Genomic DNA, 22,768 nt, shown 5'->3' on the forward strand with positions numbered 1-22,768 from the left:
ATATTCTTTGTTCAAAGTATTGAGAAGCAAAGATGTCACTTTTGAAACGGGGATTCACCTGATCCAAACCCTGGGATTTTCAGTCACTTCCTATGAATGAGATATATGGACAATGAAGAAGGAAAACAAGAGAAAATGGATGTTTTTGAATGATGGTGTTAGGAAGAACAGTGAAGATCCTAAGAACTGCCAGAGCACTGAGTGGAAGTAGAAGTGCCCCATGCTTCCTAGAGTGAGGATCATGAGACACTATCTCACATAGTGTGTGGAGGAACCAGTCCCTGGAGAGGGACAACATGCTTGCTGCAGGGTCAGCAAAATAGAGGACGATTACCCTGAGATGGGTCAACACAGTGGCTTCGACCATGGCTCAGACATAGCCACGTGAGAATGGCAGTGTTCCGTTGTGTTGTAAATCAGGCGTGGTGATTACACACACGCTAACTTGAAATCATCTTTGTCTCACATAAATGTACTGGGAACTAACACAAGGTTCTTTTTCATTTTTCATCTGGTGCGTTTATCCTGCTTTCTAATGATGAACCCTTTCTGCATAAGCAGGATTTAAAAATGCTAACCAAAGGAAATACATTTTTTTAAAAACCAGGAAGATCATTAGACTTGCTCATGTTGCTTTGGCGCACTTATGTCTGAACTTATTTGGCCTGCTACCCCTTTTCAGGGAAAAAAATATATACTCAGCGCCCCCTCCTGGGAATTGAAATTTTTTGTACTATTGTCCAAAACCCAGGATAAAGTGTAGGTAACTGCTTTTGCAGCCCCACCTCCACCCCCTAGATTGTTCCAGCACCCCACCCTCAGCGTGGCCATATCACCCATTTTGGGAAATAAGGAGTATTGATATGTGAGAGTTTGACAAATGGCTAGATTTTGACTTAACATTAGCATTATCCTAATAAAGAGTGGTTCAAAAACAAAGGATGCGATCTGTAAAACTGTGGGAATTATGACCAAGGAATCTTCCAAAAGAAACTGGGATATAGTTCTCTTAAGGATCCTGACGAAATTTAATCTAGTAGAAATACCTCTTCAAACTTCATTATTATTAATGTATAGTTCACTGGGGAATCCTAAAACTAACAAAAGTGAAAACATTTCACTTTCACAAATAATTGAAAAGAACAATTTAAAGCAATGGTGAGGAAACATGGCAGTGCTTCTAAGACAATAGCAATCAATCTCCAGTGTTTCTGAGAAACGGGAAAGCAGCTGTTCTGTTTGGTTGGCAGGGATGCCCACTGGTTCACACAGCAACTGAACAGCACAGAACCCAAGGGCCTTTAAGTGTTGAGCGTTAACAATTCAATCTCAAAGAATTTATTCAAATGATTAATTCATTCCGGTACTCTAATATGTGAGCACAATGATATTTACAGAAATCTTTTGCATGTTAAAACTTTTAAACCATCTGAATGTGTGAAGAGAGTGGTTAAAGAGCTGAAAATAACGAGTTCCTGGTGAGCCACTACAAATATTGCATCCCTTGGACACTCATATGGATTAGTATGGAATTTATACTTGATGTATATTTGCTTAATAAGAAAAATGTTATGCACTGTATGAATTAAGTCCTCATTTCGATAAATTGTATTTGTGAAAGTATGCCCAAAACGAGGTTGAGAAGAATATCTAATGTTAGCCACAGCAGTACTACTTTTCTTATGATTCCTTTTCACGTTTTTACTTTTTTTTTTTTAACTAAATTTTCTCATAGTGAAGATGTATTATGTTCATAATGAAGAAATATTCTAAAGTTACATGAGGTTAAGTTCTTACTCATATCTACATTTTTCTAAATTATGATAATTGTGTGATTTCTGCTATAACCTAATAAAAATGTGGCTTTTATTACTTAACTTATCCTTTCAATTGTTTATATTTTTCTAATGAGAATTTAATTTTTTTTATAATGTAAAGAAGGAAACTATCACTCTGTATCAATTGTTAACTTAGCATCAAGACTTTCTATACATCTCTTAAATTCTATATTTATTTTCATTTCCCCAGGACTTAAAATAAAGATAGTTTTTTTTAACACCTACCTACTTCCAACACATAATACTATAAAATACCTTAAGCACTATGGAAACTCAGTTTTATGTACAATCTACAAGATATTATCTCCCAATACTTTTGTCCTGAAAAAAAAAAACCCCGTAGGAATTAAGAAAAGAGCATATTTTTTTAATCCATAAGTTGTTCTTTTTGTCCTGCTTCTTCCATTTTCCATTATTTTGTCTATTTGTTTTCCCTATTTTTTCCCTAGCATTAACCCTTCCTTTTAAATATACCTTTCCTGCATATACATATATGTTTTCCCTTCTACTCTTTCTAAATCCTTCCACATATTTATTTTCCTTATGTATTTTTTATACTGAAAAGTATTAGTGTGATTATGTCTTTGAATTTACTGATGTGGTTAGGTAAAGGGGCAGAATTTTCAGAATCATATTTACTATTCCTTTTTAAAATGTTTTATTTTGGATGAAAATATATACACAGCAAAACACACACCAATACAATTTCTACATGTATAATTCAGTGTGTTGATTCTTCATGTTTGTCATCATTCTCACGCTCTTAACCTTGGGCTTCCTGTCCCTAAAACTTCTTGTCCACACTTTTGAGGTGGTATTGGCAATTTTTGGAACCCTGGTGTGTAATGGATTTCACTTGGCTGCAATCCAAATGATTGGCAGTTCAAAACCCCCAGCAGCTCCTTACAAGGGAGACTGGACTTTCTACTCCCATAAATACAGTCTCAGAAACCCACAGGAGGGTCGTTAAGAACCAGCATTGACTCAATGACACTGAGATTGTCCATTTTATCTCATGTAGGTAATTTTTATAAAAAGATAAATTCTCAAGAAAACATTTCCTTTTCCCCCCTGATGGAGTCGAGCTGCTGTTTGACTTAAAGATGACTTAGGGGACAATGTTGACTCAAGATTTAAAGATTATCTTGAGGCAATAAATTTGGGGGTTCAACCAGTCTCATTGGGTCTGGTAAAATGAAATTTTATAGAATTGTAAAATTCTATATTTCGCCCACCTTGACAGAACCATGTTTTCCTAAAGACAAAATTATCTGTAATCTCAGTATCAGATGAAAGTCACTTTCCGGGAGCATGGCAGTAGAGTGATCATGATCTACATCTCTGTTTCTTTTGAAACAGTGAGCTCTCTTGCCTTTACTGCCTCCCCTGTAGAATGCAGCTGGGTGTGTGTGATGGGGGGTGGGGAGCTAAGTATTTTATCATTTATAAAACTTTTTCATCTCCAGTACTGTATAAGCGGAACCCTGATGGCGTAGCGGTTCTGAGTTAGACTGCTAACTCAGAGGTCAGTAGCTCAGCTGCTCGAAACCACAAGTCGCTCTTAGGAGAAAGAGGAGGCTCTCGAATACCTGAAAGAGTTACAGTCTCAGAAACTCACAGAGCAGTCCTGCTTTGTCCTATTGGGCCACCCGGGCGGGGTTCTTGTTGTTCTTCTGGGGCTATTCTATAAATGCACAGGATTGGCCATTTAATATTTCTTTAAAGGAAATGACTCATGACTACAAGTAAAGTGCACTTGGCATTTCAGCAAGCCATAGTTCCAAGAAATGCAAGCGCAAATATCAAGGTCTACTTAATGTAACAGCTAATCTAACTTAAAGAGCTAACTTTTGCTATCGCCCTGTCAGCAAAGGTCCTGAGGGTCTGAGGACAAATTGATTGATTGATTGATTGATTGATTGATTGATTGATTGATTGATTGAAAAGTGAAAAATATCCCCAAATTTCCAACTGAGGTGCTAGGATTCTTGGATAAATCCATTTTTGTCAAGAGATTCACTTCCGTCATGTCCATTCTGGCTCATAGCAACCTGATAGGAAAGAGTAGGAAATGCCTCCTGAAATTTTCTGAGACTGACATTTTATGAGAGTAGAAAGCCTCATCTTTCTGCCTCAGGGCACCTGCTATTTTAAAGGTGCTGACCTTGTGGTTAGAAGCTCAATATATGGAGCATAATGCCACCAGTGCTCCACATTTTGCCAAGACACTAGCTCAAAGTTGATCTTGTAGCCTTTCCTCCAATCCCTACTTTATAGTACAAACTGCAGAAACCAAAAGAGAGGATTGTGTTGGAGGGTAGATGTGCGCAGACTAATCAAAGAGCTTAGTAGTGGAACAGAGTGGAGCAATGTCCCATCAGACTGGAAAAAGTCTACAGGAGGTCACCAGGGAACTGCCAATTCTACCCCTAGGGAAAGAGTAAACTAAGCCGAGTGAACTGCAATGTCAACCTATCCCTTCTCATGCGCCATGCCATCGCTCAGTCAATCATTAATGGACAGGGAACTGAGGCGAAGGTGGTCAAAAGGAGAAGACAAAGAGTATGACAGGCTCAGAGAAGAAACTTTTAAAAATCTACCAACTCCAGTGTAACATATGACAAATTAATAATAATTTATGAATTATGAAGGGTTCATGAGGGAGGGGGAGGGGGGAAATGAGCAGCCGATATTAAGGACTAAAGTAGGAGGCAAATGTTTTGAGAATGATGAGGGCAAGAAATGTACAAATGTGCTTGACACAATGGATGTATGTATGGATTGTGATAAGAATTGTACAAGCTCCCAATAAAATGATTTTTTTAAAAAAATCTACCAGCTCTCCCTTGAACTATGCATAGACATGTCATGATCATCTGAGAGTATCTTTAAAAAGTTGGGTAGAAAGGGGGAATTGATTACAGGGATCTACATATAACCTCCTCTCTGGGGGATGGGCAGCAGAGGGGTGGGTGAAGGAAGACGCCAGGCAGTGTAAGATAAGATATAATAATAATAATTTATAAATTGTTAAGGGTTCATGGGGGGGGGGCAAAAAGAAAATGAGCTGATTCTGGGAACCCAAGAGGAAAGCGAATTTTGGGAATGATGAGGGCAACAAATGTATAGGTGTGCTTTACACAATTGATCTATGTATTGTGATGAATTGTATGAACCCCAATAAAATGATTTTTTAAAAAGTTGGGATAAATAATGTTTTCTGTTCTACTGGCTGGGCTTGAAAGGCCATTGAGAATAGAGTGAGAATACAACTATAAATGCTTAGTGTGGTAGTTACTTAATCTGGTGTCAACTTGTGGAGAGGTGGAGTTTAGCTGTCAATCAGATTGCAGCTTGATGACTTCATTTGGAGGCACAAAGGAGATAAGTAACTCCCTGGAAGACAGACTCTCTGCTTCCAATTATTGATGGAGACAGAGCCCTTGAGCTGGAAGAACCATGTAGAGACTCACACCAGTGCTGAGATGCTTCCACTGCCACTGGATCTACAAGACTTTCCACCCACTGGCCTGTGATCTTCCTGCATTCAGCATTATTGCATGGCTGTGTGAGTCAAAAGAGGAATTTATGGACTAGTATTGGACATATGGGCTAATATTGGACTTACGGACTTGATCTGGATTGGGCTGTGGTGTTTTCTTAATATACAACCACTCTTTATATAAAGCTCTTTCCTATACACATATGAGTGTCCATGAATTTGTTTCTCTAGTCTATCTGTAATAACACACTTATTCTCTACGAAGTCCCATCTGTTTTATAATTTTCCAGTGGCATTTAACTTAAGTATAATGAAAATTTATAGAGATCTTTTCTTGTCCACTCAGAGCAAGTCCTATTTATTTATTTCTTCACTTGGAGTAGATAGTAAGTAAACTAAATGAAAACATTTTTCTTTTTCTTTAAGCAGTTGATTAAAATAGCTATGTCTATAAGAATTCCATGTTATCATGGAGTCACATATCAAAAAGAACAGGTGAATTCTTTTTAGAAACATTTACTATAAGCTTAGACTGTAGGTAGATTATCAGAGCATGGATTAGCAGCAGTAAAGGGCAAAAGAAATACATAAACTGACAGTAGAGAGTTAAAAAGTCTAAGAACGATGTAACATGGTAAGAGGAGTGATATCTAACATTCAGAATCAAGTTCTTTGAACTTCTGTGAAATAAACCCAAATCCACTGTAACAAAGCCAGGAGTAAAATCTAACACACACACATTTTAGGGGGAAAAGGGGGGTCACTAATTTCCACAATTAGGTTGATGGTGGGACAGAAATCAAAGACTAGAAGATATTGAATAGAAATTGGAAATTGAAAGTAGGCAGAAAATACAAACCAAACAACATGTAGTTCCAATGTAAGTGCTGATTCCGTGCGCGCGCGCGCGCACACACACACACACACACACACACACACACACACGGTTTTATAGAAATGTTGAGAATGGTCTAGGCATTCCATAGAGCACAGAAATGAGTTTAGTTTAATCTTATCACCAGTACAAAGACTCCAGTTTGTATTTTAGTAACATTTAAAAGCACTTACTCAGATGCTGAGTCTTCCTTGTTTTTCTGATCAAGTAAAGAACGTTCAGCTAGGTCTGAGCATGACTCTCCCGTAGGAAGCGATGGGAATCTCTCTAGGCTTTTCTCTTGAATTTCATTTTCCGTTAAATTAGTGTCTTCTTTTGGAACGGGAATACGATTTTCAATTTGCCAATGCTTTTCCTGAAACAGACAAACAGAATAGCTATTTTGCTTTTATCTCTCCAATTATGATTGTGTACACTGTGTAGTCTACTAATTGAAATCCTGAAGATGCAAAAATAAATAAAATATTTTTATTTTCTGAGCTTCCGCTCTTCATAGAGATGAGGCCTGCACATCTAACGTTAATCATTGTATACGGTGCCAAAGGTCATCAGGAAAACTCAACCTCTCTGAAGAGACGATAATGTGCTACAAAAAAAACTTAACCATTTTGCTTTAAACGTAACATGAACATTTACTGAAAAGGAAACGTTTTTCCAAAAATTGCTAGCTAATTTTTCCTACAACTGTGTTCCTTGCATCTCACCTCTGAAAATAAAAAAGAAAACATCCAAAAGAAAAGAAAAGAAAACATTTTCAAAAGTCAATCCAAATTTTGTTACAAATTTTATTTTAGTATTTCTATAGATCTTGGTTACAATTCTTCATATGCATATCTAAGCATTAATTATCTATTTTTAAAATATTAATTTTTGAAATCTAACTGGAAACCCAACTTAAGACCAGTGGCTATGTTTTAAAATGCTTCACAATTCTTTAAGAAAATAATACTCCTTTAACAAAAGAATGCAAGCATATTACATAAATTTTAAGCACTTTAATCAGACTATATGCGATAGAAAGTTATGTCAACTTGACTTAGGTGCCGTTGAGACGGCTCTTCCTCCCAGAGCAATTGAAGGAAACACTGTCCCGTCCTCCCCATTGTCCTAGTTTGCTTCCACTGTGGAAGCCACCGTGTCAGTCCCTTGTCAAGGAGCGCCCTCTTTCTCTCTGCTGCTCCACCACATGGAAGCTCAAATGGATGACTGCTTCTTCTAGTTTTGTTGTTTACAACTAAAATCAACTGTTTCATTTTGGGGTACACATATGAAGATGAAAATTTGCACTAAAGTACCGATCCAACTGGTCCACTAAAACTCATGCACTTGGGTTACATTTTAGCATCCAACCTTTGGATCTCCCTTATGATCCATTTAAATTTGTTCTGGTTTTTCCTATTTTCTGCTTTCTTTTTGATTGGGGGTATTTACTACCTGTTTTACTTTATTATTGTTGCTAAGCTTTTAAAAAAATGTTTCTCAGTATATGTAATCCAGGAGAGGTAGCTCTATAGAGACAGTAACTGGAACAATGGTTCCTTGAGGATATGGCAGGGGAGCTTGGGGAGAAATGGGGTAATGATGAGTATAAGAACTCAGGAAATGTTCTAAAACGGATTGTGGCGATGAAGGTACAACTCTTCCTGGTGCAATTGAACAACTGAATGGTATGATAAGTAAATCATATGCCAATAAAGCTGTTTAAAAAAAAACCTCATTCTGACTCTAATTATACTTACTAAGTAGATCCTTTCCCTGTATTTCTGTTTCCTATAAATTGCCTGTCTTTCTATAAAGGATGTCCCTTCTTTGCACTACATGAAGGACATTCACTGCTGATTTTTTCAAGTGATAGAACAGTCTCTTTGTCCTATCCGCTCCTATTTCATTATTGTTCTCTCTCTTTCTCACTCCCATATTCAAGACAGCTTGTCAAAGTGATTTTTTTTTTTTAGTTCAAACAGAAGGCACTAGGAAACTCGGCTGTCCCCAGTTTTCCCCAACCTTTGGGTTTGAAAGCTGGCCCAGCTCTGGTGAAGCTTTTCCTGTCTCTAAAAACAGGGAGAAGAACTATTTCCATGCCAGGTTTTAGGAGCTGAAGTTCTTCAAAAGAGAGAGAGAGAGACTTTACAAAAATTAATGAAAAATATCCGAAGTACAAAAATAATTTTTTTTTACCCAAACACATTTTTCAAGAAAATTAAATTTAGCCACAGATCGTGTTTGGTGAGCAGTTTATGTGGCACCTCCACCCAGACTGGTCATATCTCCTGCTTCAAAATGTGTCGGGAATTTCTTGTACTCCTGACACCGCCCCCTCAATGGCACTTTGTTTCCCTTCTTATCATTCAAACTTTGACTTTCTCTCCCCCAGAGCCATCCTGGCCTTGTAGCAATATCATCAGGTTCTTCAACTCTGAAATCTCACTTTCTAACTAACTTTCTGCGCAGAACACCATCCTGCCTCACCCTGCCTCAGCCACCAACACCTACCCACACACCAGTTCATTTTCCACTCAGCAGCTGTTTTTGCCTGACAGTCTATCTAGCACTTGGCTTCTTTACTCTGTAGAAGCAAACAATGAAGATTTTGAGTGTTAGCTACAGACACATGTATTGGCTAGCCAAACATAGACTCCATATAGCCAGTTTTTAACCTGTTTGCCACCTTCTCTTATATTCTGAATTGCTGAACAGACTTCTTTCAGCACATGTGGGCATCATCAGACTGACAGCAGCCACGGACTTCGGCTTCCAGCACTAAGTGAGGAGCTGGGAGCTCACAGGCTGACAGTGGCATCTGGGCCAACTGAATTGAACCAAGTCAGATGCCCCAGATATAAGTGTGGCTTTGGCTTTAACTTCCTGCCACTGTGTTAATAATGACCCTTGTTGAAACTCGCCTGTCATAGTTTGTCTCCCAAAGCAAAAGCTAACAGGTACCAGCTTCTCATGAAAAGAGGGGGTGGGGGTAGGAATAGCAGAAATGTCAGATTGTGGATATTTCTTTTCTTCAATGCCCTTACTTCATTTACGTTCATAGGCAAGTGTCAATCAGAGCTCAGCTTCATGAGAGAAAGAAATTCAAGACACAAATACTGAAGCAAGCAGACCCTAGTTAAAAGCTAAAGTCTACCACTTACTCTGTGAACTCAGACCACTTACATTCGAAATGCCTCCATTTGCTCATTGGTAAAACTGGAATAACAAGAGCTCCTCCTTCATGTGGCAGTGTGATGATTAAATGATCTATAGAAAGACTGTGGAAGAGAGATCTAGACACAAAGGAAAAACTCCACAAATGTTATCTCTTATTCCTTTGGCAGAAGAAGACCAGCTGATGAGTAGGAAGGGTTTTTTTAAATAAAATGTTCTATATTTATTTATTAGCTTGATTATGACTTAACAGTCACAGTCATGTATTGTTATTAACAACTTGGTAATATTATCCACATTGTAATTTTACTCAATTTTGAAATGGCAGGCATTCATATGTTTTTCTCAGAAATGCTGGAGTATTTTGAACAGCCACCATATTTGCACATCTCTCATGTCCTCTACATAATGGAATAGCCATGATTTATGTACAAAGAATAAGAGCTGACTGGCATTAAGATTCAGATATGGAAGTCAGTTCTTTGATGAGTAATGACCATTAAATAGCCAAGATTCAAAAGGAAGTAATCCCACATTTATGCTAGATATCGAGTAAATACTAGACTAACGAGGAAACAATATTTTTACCTGACCAAAGGTCCAAATAGGGGAACTGCCAACATCAGTTACAGAAATGCTGCAATCGGCTGAGGAGGAAATGATCAGTGGTCGGCTACCCAGCTCACACATCTCTAAGCAACTTATTTGGTCTTCATGAGGTCGAAGGGTTCTCATCAGAGCTGGAGGCTCAGTGACTTTGTTCTTGTTGGAATGAAGACAGTATCCCTGAAAGAAGAGAAATGTAAGATTTGGAAAGAAATTCAAATATTAAATGGTTGATCGGCATAATAATAAGACACAGTTGGAAACAATACCCTTTAGTCCAAATGTAAAAGATATTTCCATGATACCAGAGGTTAAAGAAAGGCATCAGGATTCATTTATTTTGAAGATTCTAACTGATATCATTCATTGACTTGAGAGTGAAAACAAAGGAGGAAAGGAGAGTGGAAAACAATGATGGAGATGAGAGGAATCTAACTATCTATGCAGTTGACAATATATAATGTTGCTATCGAGTCTATTCTTACCCAGGGTAGAGCTGCCTCACAAGATTGCCAAGGCTGTACTTTACAGAAGATTCAAATTGGAAGTCATCTACACATTTATTAAATAAGAGGAACTTTGCCAGACAAGAGTAGTTTAGGTAAAAGGATCTACAAAACATATGTTTTTTTAAAAGAGCTCTACAAAGCATCCAAAAGTGAGTGGGGGGGGTCTACCACTGTTCAGTCAGTTAGTCAACAGATAGTCAACAACACATCAAATAGCTTTATAATATTAGAAAATTCAACTTCTAATCAATGGCACAAAAATCTCAAACCGAGGGCAGCAATAACGTCAGATGACAAGCCAGTATTCATTACCATTATGTTTGCAATATTATTTGAAATAAGCTATGTCTTATGTTCCAACAAGGATCCCTGGTGGTGTAGTGGTGAGGTGTTGGGCAGCTATCCACTTGGTTGGCAGTTTGAAACCAGCAGCAGCTCCACAGAAGAAGGACTGGGCCTTCTGCTCCCGGAATCAGTTCCGGGTCTGAGAAACCCCCGGCGGCCACTGTGAGTCAGCATTGACTGGACGGTCCTGAGTGTGCTCAGGGATGTTCAAACAAGGCCCCGCACTGACCGGCAGCGTTGCACTCCTAAACTGGGGACTGGTTTGATTACATATTAAAGAAGATTTTCAATGTTGAGAAAAATCTGTTTGTTTTCTTTCCCCATAAGTTATTTATGTCTCTGATCATTACATGTGGTTGTTTTCTTTAAATATTCAAAATGAACATTTCTTCCTTTATTCGGGAAACCAACGGAACCTGCCCATTCATAGTTATCTTCAACCCAAGGCAATAAAAATAATAAATGATGTGACAGAGGTTTCTACTTACTTCTATATTCCAGATTTTTAACCATCCATCGGAATCACCTGTGACAAGGTATCGATTCAGCTTATCAATAGACATAATGATGGATCCAACACCACTATGAGCCAGAAATTCAGCCAGAAGTTGCTTCTTGAATGTGTCCCAGAATCTGACATAACCAGATCCTCCGCAAGATACAAGGTTAGCTCCTTCTAGTGGGAATGAGAACTCTAATGAGAAAACTGTAACAGACACCAAAAACGACATCTTGTAGCACCTTGCCTTGAAGAAAGCATGCAGGCACCGAGAACGTGGGCATGCTCACAGACAGAGCAAGAGAGTCACTTCCATTTCTCTCCAACAGAAAATGGCGCTAACACTATTAGCGCACTACCGGGCCGCAACGATATGAAATGGCATAGAAATGTAAGCTATTCCTTTGAATTTAATGTCCCTCCCTTTCCTTCCTTCATTATTTACTTGTGATTTGGTTTTTAAAGTTAGAATTCATTTGTTTCTTCGAATAGACTGATAAAACATTAATTTCAACATTCTGATAGTATGTCCTTTACATAACCCATCTTGAATGACCAATTTGGTGCATACACCAAAGAAGTGAAAAGTATGTGCCATAGATTTGGATACATATATGTAGCTGTGGCATGCTGGCTAATGATTTGTATCTCTCTCTGTCGTGGCCTGATGAGGGCTCAATATGAAAGCTTGTTTTTAACTTTTTTAGCAAGCATTCATTAAAACCCCATAGAATCTTTGTTGTTGTTGTTCATATGCCTAGAACGAATCTTTTCATTCTGAAGTTTCATAAGCTTTGTAGAGTCTTTTGCTTAAATTATTCGGTGGCAAAGTTCCCATTATTATTTGATAAATATGGAGGCGACTTCAAATTTGCTTCACAAATGTGCTACCAATTACCAATCATATCTTCTTAAGGTAGAAATAATGGCATAGAGCCGCTTCGGTGGAAACAATTTGGGAATACTGATAACATTAAGAAGAATTAGTGTTGAGAAAATGAGAGCAATTTCGGGATAATAGTTTAGATTGCAAGAACAAGTGAGATATAGAAAATAGAAAGTTTTAAAATCTAGCCATCTTAAAGTCTCTCTGAATATCCCATGGTGTTTCTCAAACTCTATTGGTTCTTGAGGTTAAAAAACTTTAAGAGAAAATGCTGCATATTTTCTATATGAAAAATAGATACCGGAGGAGGGCCAGAGAAAACACAGTTGAGATATGTTTATTCCTTTTATCAGGCATGCGAGACACAGGCATGGCTTAATGCCAAATGTTGAAACTAAAAACCTCACTGCCAACGAGTTGATTCCATCCTAGCGACAGAAACTCACAGGGGCAGTCCTAGCCTGTCTTACAGGGTCGCCATGAGGGGAAAAAGAGAGACTTTAAATACAATTATTTTAGGAAAAACTTAAACAATATGCATTATGCAAAAGTAGATTTTTATTTTGAGAAGATACCGGCTGAATCAGCACAGTGCTAAGATAGTCATTAAAAAACGGGGGGGAAATTAAACTGCTTATTTTGTCTGGACAGCATTAAATAACTCTAGTAAATCAAATAGCAGCACCATTGTTAGCATCTGCCTCTTGAGTTTTTCTGAAAAGTACATGCACACACACATACACACAAATGACCAAGTTAGCGAGCAGTCAACTTGTTCTGGCATCAGCAATTATCTTAAATAATGCGATTGCTTCTTCCTTAAGCTCCCCATTATTTTCTCTCAGCTCATTTGATACAAGTCCCTGCACCCTCCATCTAAGTAAGCTCCACTCTTCTCCGTGTGTATTAGGAGAACATTTCTGGCTGTGCCCACTTTCCTGCTGAAACCTCTATGCAGGGCAGGGACACCAATTCCAAATACCGGCCCTCCAACTCATTTGCCAGATTTGTGGTGCACTGGTTGCGTTCTCAGCAGGAAAGGTAGAGAGATGGTTTAAACCCACCAGTTTCTCTGTGGGAGGAAAATGTGGCAATTTGCTTCCATTGAGATTTACATCCTTGGAAAACATCGGGGACGGGGCAGTGTGTGAGCATTTTACTCTGCCCCATGGCGTCACTCAGCCTAGGAATCAGCACCAATGCCTTTGTTGTTGTTGCTGCTGCTGCTGCTGTAGTTGAATGCTCACATATGCAGCCCTGTACAAGCAAGTACTAGAATTTAGTCTGATTTCTTTTTCACCCTAACTTTTGGTTCCCATTCTGATCTCTAACTTCTTTGGCCTCGCAGTGTTAGGTACAAGTGTCAAACTCCGTAAGAACTAGTTAAGGTTGATAGCTGAGCATCACGTGCTTTCTTCACCACACTTTGCTGTAGCATCTTTATCTTCAGGGATCGTTTCATGAAGGTGAGTATCAAGCGGGGCCATGATGTAAGAACTGATTGTTCTTAAGTTGGGGCTAGGATTTAGTGTGAGCTCCAAACCCATTCCTGGATCTTTGCCTTTATTTTATTTTTTTAATTAATTTGCTGTAATTTGGGAACCAGTACATAAATCATATCATTCCATAGTTTAATCATGTCAAGCCTAATTGTACAATTTCTTGCATACTCATACATGTTTTCCAAAATATAGTTTTTCTCCCTGGACTTCTTGACATCATCTCCCTCTTGTCTCCTTCCCACCCCTCAGTAACCCCCTTCTCCCAAATCCTTGTTATGTTTTCTTTCCCTGCAGCTTCAACATAGTGTCTGGGGGCTTAAAGGTTTGCATTCAAACAAGCAGCCCTCTAAGCGAGGAGTCAACTAAGTCCACACAGAAAAAGCACACCAGCTTGTGTGATCCAAAATGACCATCACAAAACATGAGCACGGTGAGGAGAAAAATATCAGAGCAAAGATTATGAACACCCAACTTGTGGAGGGCTACGGAGATGGCGAGAGCCCAAAACTCACCTGCAGAGCATCTAGTCGGACTGAGCCACTGGCAGGTAGCTCTAGCCACAGGCAAGGGTCTCCATTAGCCTTATTACCAGGCACAGACCATTATAATTTGCATTGTGATTGAATGAACTCGATACGAGGGCAGTTGACCACCCAATGGATGGCAATTTGAATTTGTTCTCGGTACAAGTATTTCCAAGTGGTTCCATACAGAAATTTCTTCCCTGGCTTTTTGATTATTATTGGGGGGGGCTTTTCCTTCTTATGCATTATTAGTATTTTTGTCTGTATACTTTTATGTTATTACCCTTACCACCCTAGCCCAATTTTGTTTTTTTATTGTTTTCTGTTGGGTCTCCCAGCTGTGAAGCACAGGAGGTGTGGATGCATACTGGTAATAAGGGATACAAGGGGATTGAAGGAACAGAGGGAGGGGAGGGGAGGGGAGGTGGGAGGAAAAGGGGGTTAGGGAGTAATGAATGAAGGCAAGAGGGGAGAGGGAGCACCAGCATGGATTGTGATTGCATAAGTCATCTTAAAGGTGATTGACCTATGGGGTGGGGACGCAGAATGTCCTAGATTGATGTGGGGCTGATTGTACAATTCTCTGTGATATGATTGAATGATTGAACTATTAAATAATGATATGTAAGTTACTTACCCATAAAACTGTTGGAAAATAAATAAATAAAACCAAATTGACCACGGGGGTGGGGGCAATGCTCTATAATCGATGTCATGATGATTGACAGTCCCACTTGACATAACTGGACTACTGAATTGTATGATATGTAAGATACGTGCCAACGAAACTGTTGGGGGGAAAACTAGTTAGAAATGGCTTGAACTTTTTTTATTGCTCCCTTTTTTCTAATATTTTGTTATGAAGCAAAGCAACATTATAAAATATACTAGTATCAAAATATAAATATATACTTCACCCGCTGCTGCAGTGTTATTCCTTGCTTCCAGGAAGTAAAGCTTCCTTACAGCATTCTTGCCCTCGGGGTCCCCCTCAGAGAAGGAGGCTCCCAGTGTGGACTGGTCCGCCGTGGGGCTTGTGGGGCTGCTCTTGCCTGCACTGAAAAGCTTATGAGCCTCCATGTCTGTGAGGGAGACAAAACCAGGTGTCTTAATGACGAGAAAACACCTGCTTTCCAAACAATTGCCTATTAAAACCAGGCAAGTCTACCTCCATCAAATTTCTTAATCGACTTTCCACCAACAGCATCCAGCAAGCTGCTGTGGTCTTCTACGCACTTCCTCCGCTCCAATCCGAAGGATTGTTTGATTTCATTTGCATTTTGCATATTCCATTCACACGTCTTCCTTTGGCATGAATTAAGAGGAACTGCATTTTGTCATCACTGTTAACGTCTTAGAAATCCTGATATGCTCAAGAAAAAGGTGATTCTAATACCATGGCATGTTCAGCTTATTAACATTAATCCTTCAAACATTGTAATGGGCATGAGACATAATGACTACGTTATTAAAATGATCATTTTTAGCAAGTTACCCTGACAAAGGGAGTACTAATCATCTTTCAATTATCTAATTTCAGCTCCAAGGCATTAATTAATACAGGAGAGTCATCTTAGAGTCTATGAATGGCTTTATGTGGTTACATAAAACATTTATAAAGAACTTTTCAAAATTTCAAAGCAAGAGATGTATAGCAATGTCTTTTTGCATGTTCTAGAACTTTACCATTTGTTTACTTTTCCCTTTTCAGTGTATTTGATGGCAGTGACAATCAAGTTTGCTTTTAGAAGAAAGATGGCACTCTTCTGAAGGCGATTTAAAGGTAGAGGTAGAATTTTCACCCTTAGGAAAGTTTTTAAATGTTGGGAAGCAAGGATATTACATTGAGCGCCAAGGTGCATCTGACCCAAGCCATGTTATTTTCAATTACCGCCTGTGAAAGTTGGACATTGAATAAGGGAGACTGACGACTAGATGCATGTGAACTATGGATGGTTTGAGGGAAGATTACTAAAAGCACCTTGACTGCTAAGAAACATACGACTCTATCGTGGAAGAAATATAGCCAGGATGCTCCTAAGAGGCAAGGATGGTGAGACATCATCTCAAGGAGAACGAAATGTTTTGAAAATGATGATGGCAGTATATGTATAAATGTGCTTGCTGCAATGATTGGATGGGTGGATTTGATATGTCAGGAGAGACCAGTCCCTGGAGAAGGACATCATGCTTGGCAGAGGGGCAGTGAAAATGAGGGAGATCTCAGACAAGATGGCTTGACACCGTGGCTGCATCCATGGACTCAAAGAGGAGAACAGTGGTGAGGAAGGCAGTGCTTGGTTCTCGTGTATGTGGGGTTGTTACGAGTCAGAACCGTCTCGAAAACAGCCGACAAGCACAACGTGCAAGGTTTGCTCTTGTCAACCAGATCGAAGGTGTAGATGAACCCTCATGGTTGACTCTGTTCAGGAAGCAATGTCAGATGTTTGTGTCTGCAGCCAGGTCCTCTCTCAGTCTCAGAAATTGGCTTTCTTACTCTTAACATATTACTTCATGTTGCAAGAGAAACTGTACCCGAGAACCCATGCTTTCCTAAGGCCCAATTCAGCCACTGCAAGTTTATGCAATTGAGACAACAGAATCTCCCTGGGCCATGAGGAATGACAGATTCATTACCCTACTAAATTAGTCTAAGGAAAAACCTCTCTGAAACTAAAACAAAATGTGAAAGGTAATTGTCAAGACATTTTGCTTAAGTGTAAAATATTCATGTGCTCCGCTAAACTCATAAAATACAATAGACTTCTGTCTAATGCTCCTCAGGTTTCTAAAGCAAGGAATAATTTAAGATTTCCAGGTGGCATAATATTGAATGCAAGCTCTAGACTGTGCCTGCGCAGCCTATTAAGCGAGTATGTGTTCCCAATTTTGTACCAATGAGGTACCCAAGGTTCAAAGGCAATTTGGTGAGGTCTATTGGCAAAAACTAAATGAGTTAAAAATGAAAGGCCTGATCCTTGCTGTCAGTCATTCTGAAATGCTCGTATGACATAAAGAGAGGAAACGGCACACTATGGGGAATTTTTTAAGCCAAGTAAATCTTGAGGTTATTTGTCGTCACTTTGACAAGACCATGGTATCACCAATCCCTGGTGCTTATCGCCAATCGTCTATCATTTAGAAGCAAGCTGGATTGAGTACCTGCTTGAACAACAAGGCACACTGAGGTGACTCAGCCACCATTATTGCAGTTTCAAATTTGCACTCACCCCATTCTGGTTTTAGCAGCCTCTGGTAATCAGGGTGAAGGACATGGTAAGCATTTTCTGTGCTATTGTTCCACAGTATAATTTCTCCATCATAACTTCCTTTATGAACCAACATAAAGAAGAACAATTGCCAGAGGATTAGAAAGAAAATATAAGCAGCAGCAATTAGAGGGAGTTTTTATCTCTATTTCCTTTTGGAGACGTGAATGGTGACACCTCGTATTTTTATTAGACTTCACAGATTAATTTGTCTTTCATATGAAGCATATCATTTGATCTTCACAACACACCTGTACAGTTGGTGTTATAGATCTAACTGTTCTATATTTAACTTATAATAGCAAGGAATTCCAAATAAGGATTCTAGTATTAAACAATTTAAATCTGAGTTCTGGTTTTACCATCTGCCAGCTGGGTAACCTTGGGAAATATATTTAACTCAACTTGATGCCTCAGTTTCCTCATCTGTAAAGCAGAGGTAATAATTGTATATATGTTATAGGGTTGCTGTGAGCATGAAAAGCACTTTAAATTCTTAGTGCTGAAAACATGCTCATAATAATTATTATTATTATTATCAACAATTTGTATTATTAATTAAGGACAAGAAAATCAAGTCCTTCCAGGTTAAACCAACGCTTTCTGTTGCGTACATCTGAGTCTGTGTATGAGTATTGGTATGAGTGCGTGTTCGCTTTATTACTTCCCTCGGCATTCTTTATCAAATACTTCCTTCTGCAATCCTAAAATCTTCCCACCCCACAGAGATACAGAGAAGCGTTGAAAGAGACAGACGAAGCCTGGCAAAGCCTGTCCTGGGGAGGATCCAACTCGGCTCTCGGGTTCTCCGAAACCCAGCCCTACTGAGCAGAACAGCCCTGTCGTTGTTGAAAGCCGAAGAGAAGAGCTGAATGTGGGTGACAATGCCGATGGTGTCATGCTTGGCACTTGGAGAGAAGAGAAAGAGAGAGAGCAATACAATAAACTCTATGGCCCTGTAGATTTTCTAGAAAAACCACCTACGTAACTCACAGTTTGGCCAGAAAGATGGATTTCACCTACCCAAGGAGTGTCCATCTTCCCCTCGAATTTCTAATGGTTTATTTGTGAGGTGCTTGACCAAACATTTTCATATACATCTAATGGGATGAGAATGAATGGTGAGCTATTCTATTCACCGATTACTAACTATCCATCCAGTTAAAATATAGCAATTTCTGCAAACACGATATGGTGATAACATTCTACAAGATGTTTAGAAAAACAACCTTGAAGATGTCCACTTCACTGTCAGCATCTTATTTCCTTATGTCATGGTCTCCTGGGGCTGATAAAGGTCTAAAGGCAAGCTCAATGGCAGGGTCAGCCCTGACAGAAAACAATCAAGGAAGTCCTGAAACTGAAATTTTAAATGTAGATAGATCGATAAACCCCACATTGTATAAATTCCTAGTTCCTAGATACATTTGCTCTTTTCCTGTAAGTTTTCTCTTAATTGATGGCATTTTTAGTTCTATTTTAAAATTAGGCTGTCAGAATATGGATTTAATAATTTCATGCTGCAATCTATCTTTAAAAGTTGTTTTCTTTGACGGGAAACGATACAATGATTTCTTATCCTCTTTAATACAGCACATCAAAGCAGTCTGTAGACCTTTTTTTTCAAAGCTATGTATTCAATTTTATTTTATCATTTTATTGGGGGCTCATACAGCTCTTATCAAATCCATACATACACCCATTGTGCCAAGCACATTTGTACATATGTTGCCATCATGATTTTCAAACCATTTGCTTTCTCCTTGAGCCCTTGGTATTAGCTCCTCGTTTTTTCCCCTTTCTCCCCCATCCTCCCTTCCTCATGAACCCTTGATCATTTATAAATGATTATTATTTTTCCATGTGATACACTGACCCATGCATCTATAGACCTTTCTAAGAGCTTATTTTGTTAGACATTTTGTAAGTCCAGCCTTTCACCAGCACGACACCAAAACTACACCCTTCACTATTGCATGGATTCCAACTCATAAGGACACGATCGGTCAGAGTACAGCAGCCCCACGCAGTTTCTAAGGTTATCTATCATTTCAGAAGCAAAATGCCAAGTCTGTCTCCCACCACATTTCTGTCCAGCAAAGCTGTTGATGGGTCAAACCTGCTGGTTAGCAGCCCACCCCTTGGCCACTGTTCACCCAGGGCAGCTTACTCTCCAATGTTAGGGTTAATGATGCCAGGGGGTTAATATGGTCCCCTTACAAAACTGCGTAAGTACCAGAGGTGTGATGACTGCACAAGAGTTTTAATGTTCTTTCTAGGAAAAAGGACATTAAAAAAAAGAAACTAATATAATCCATGTCTCACTCCCGTATTTGACATCTTCAAAACCACTTCTTACGAGGAGATCATTCCTCAGCTGGGGTCAGTTATATGTTTAGGGGGGAGAAGACCAAGGCCCAAATGCTCCTGCCTATATCACTGTTCCATGACCACCTCCAACTGATGAAGCACTGTTATAATGGGGATCAGTGAATTTCAGTGGGAATTCATGAGCAGAGGATGTGAGACTCTATCTGTCTCTAAGAAGGTGATTTCACTTCCGTTGATGGACAAGCCTAGGAGGGGCAGCGTGCCCTTGGGGAAGATGTTTAACATTGCTTCTATAACTCCAGCGGGAGAATCCACCTAGGATTATATTGCTAACTGTGCATTTTTGACTGAGTTTCTTTTCAGCCCTCAATGACCCCGGCTACATACTATAGGCTACCTGGACATAAGATGTTATCTTTTCCAAGTATACTGTGTTCTTTAGAGAACACATCAGAATTATGTGATTTGGAAACCCCCCTAAGGGAACAGCGCATCACCTTAAACACACCTGTGGCCGATTAAAGGAACTGAAATCCTCTTCGGGATTTAAACAGAAACACCTTAATGTGAGAAGCCCCAGATCCCAAGGTCGTGGATTTGAAAGTCAATGGGCTTTGGCTCAAAGCTCTTGCTTTGGAGGGTGCCCAATGACTGACAACTTAAACTACAGTATACTGGCTACTTTTGTATGTGTGACAGTGTCCTCCCTTCAGACCTCGGCTTGCCCTAATGAATGAGCATTGTTTCCCTAACCCTCATTGCTTTCTTAAGCAGTGTTCACTTACTTAAGATTTTAACCCGTATAAATGAACACCCCATGAATTTTAGTCCAAAAAGCTTTCCTATGCATGTATATTTTCCTTTTTTCAAGAATAGTTTAAAATATATACCATTGGCTAGATTGATGATGGTATTATTACAATTATTCAATGTTTCTTGGTGGTGGTATAAAGTATTTCTCAACTAGTTGGTAATGCTGCCTATAAAGTGGACCAGGGACAGATATCAACTTAGACAGCATGCATTAGAAAGTGGATTACTACAGCTACAGTCAGATTAAAATACATTTTCATTTATTTTCCCTTTTTGCTCATTTTTAATTTGTTCTAGTTTCTATTTTCTTCTGATGTCTTTTGGATTGAGATTTTTCTGTTTTATTTTGTTGCCATTGTTGGCTATTTTGGTATGATATTGTTGATATGAATTATCTATCCTTGATATAGGAAATCGAGCATAGATCATCCATAGCAATAATCACTAGTTGCTTGTGGTTACGGCAGGGGAGGTGGGAGAAAATGGGGGAATGAATTATTATGAGTACAAGAATGGGGAAGAAAACATTGATTGTGGTGAGGATTAAGTAACTCCTTTCAATATATTCTGACCATTGAATTGTATGGTTCATGAACTCTATGCCAATAAATGGATGAAAACCACTCAGAGAAGGTGAAGGGGCATAGTTGCACAACTCAAAGAGTATAATCGGTGCCACTGGTGCACTTTACTGTGTAGATGCTCAACATAGTGCAGGGCAATATGAAGATTTTACAAGATGATTGTATGTGGTTTCACTCTATACCAAGTCGTGGCTGTACCATAATAAACTAGAGAAAAACTATGGTCTTGGATTTGAAATGCCATATGAATTTTCATGCAGCGGCACGTGGTAGAACCACATCTCCAGGTTCCTGAGCTTATAGCCACACAAATGCATCCCCATAGAAATGAGGATCAACAATAGCTTTAAATTCAAGGCCTACTTCTTCAAGAAATGTATTCACTTTGTAGTTGACAAAGGACTTTTTTGTTTGTGTCTGAGTTAAACCTTTCCGCACTGATTGTCAAGTGAACCTCCAATTGACCTGTAGCCAGAGTTTGTGGCGATAAAAATGCAGCACATAAGATGTCATCACGGTGCTGTACTCCTCCTTTCCATTCCTCAGGCTCGATGGAAACGCGGTTGAAGTTCAGGGGTCGAAAGACAGTAATTGCCCTAGTAGAAAATGAGATAGGGATTAGCTACTGTCCCAAGAATGATACAGGTATTGAATAGTCATCATCCACTTGGGTCATGTATTTTCAGAAATCTGAAAATCCAAAATGTTATTTATTGCCATTTGTCATCTGTAAGGCTTGATAGTACCACACTGAACTTCCTGCATCTTATTCTCGGTGAATTCTCTGGCAAATTAGTAATATTTAACACCAAATATTTAAAAGGCTCAATTACCCTTTGAAAACCATAAATACCACACATATATTAATTTACAGGCTTAATGATCTGTGGCAAAGACTAAACCAAAGTTTCTCTGTATGGGAACCATGAGACCACTAAAAGTTTTGTGATTTTAAAAATACGAGTTTCTCTAAACAAATGATATTTGAGAGTGTAAAGTGAAGAAGGTTTATTTTCCTCAGAGCATCTCAGAATAGTTAGCACATCCTGTTCCCTACCACCGTTGCCCGTCTGTCTTTCTCAGAAAGCATGTTGCGCTTCTCCATTTGTGAGCACACACTGGAACAAGACCCTCTGGAGCAGAGGGACCCCGGTAGAAAGGCTGTGAATGGAAAGAACGTTTGTCAAAGGTCAGCCTCTGTGGAACTGGGGGACGTGGTGACAGGGCCAGAAATGCACGGGGCATCCACACCGCCTTATTCTTACAAGGGCTTCATTCTAGCGGCCAGCCTAGGTAGAGCTACTGTGTAGAGCTACACAAATCCAAAAGGATTCATTTTTAAACTTTGATATGCTATATTTACCAAAACCATTCACTCATCACTCCTTGCAATTGCGACTCTCCCCTCACTTCTAAAGCTCTCTGCCAGGGTGATTCAACTCAGCCTAGGATGGGATGTGCACGTTCTTCCTCGTGGAAACACTTGTCCTGTGTCTTAGTTAATCCCTT

At 39.2% G+C, this 22,768-nt stretch overlaps 1 protein-coding gene across 1 annotated transcript in view; it reads right to left on the reverse strand.

Moving 5' to 3' along the window:
* The window catches only part of WDR49 (WD repeat domain 49), a 158,358-nt gene that overhangs the window by 30,057 nt on the left and 105,533 nt on the right, over nt 1-22,768 (reverse strand). Inside the window, exons 10-15 of the mRNA XM_004704102.1 lie at nt 21,725-21,855; nt 17,493-17,591; nt 15,180-15,344; nt 11,340-11,527; nt 9,980-10,177; nt 6,409-6,590 (exon numbers count right to left, since the gene is read on the reverse strand). Of these exons, the coding sequence (XP_004704159.1) occupies nt 6,409-6,590; nt 9,980-10,177; nt 11,340-11,527; nt 15,180-15,344; nt 17,493-17,591; nt 21,725-21,855 (963 nt within the window). The remainder of the gene's footprint in view (nt 1-6,408; nt 6,591-9,979; nt 10,178-11,339; nt 11,528-15,179; nt 15,345-17,492; nt 17,592-21,724; nt 21,856-22,768) is intronic.

Source organism: Echinops telfairi, unplaced genomic scaffold (assembly GCF_000313985.2).
Source record: "Echinops telfairi isolate 266 unplaced genomic scaffold, ASM31398v2 ScPeMD7_7420;HRSCAF=8458, whole genome shotgun sequence".
Taxonomy (NCBI): Eukaryota; Metazoa; Chordata; class Mammalia; order Afrosoricida; family Tenrecidae; genus Echinops; species Echinops telfairi.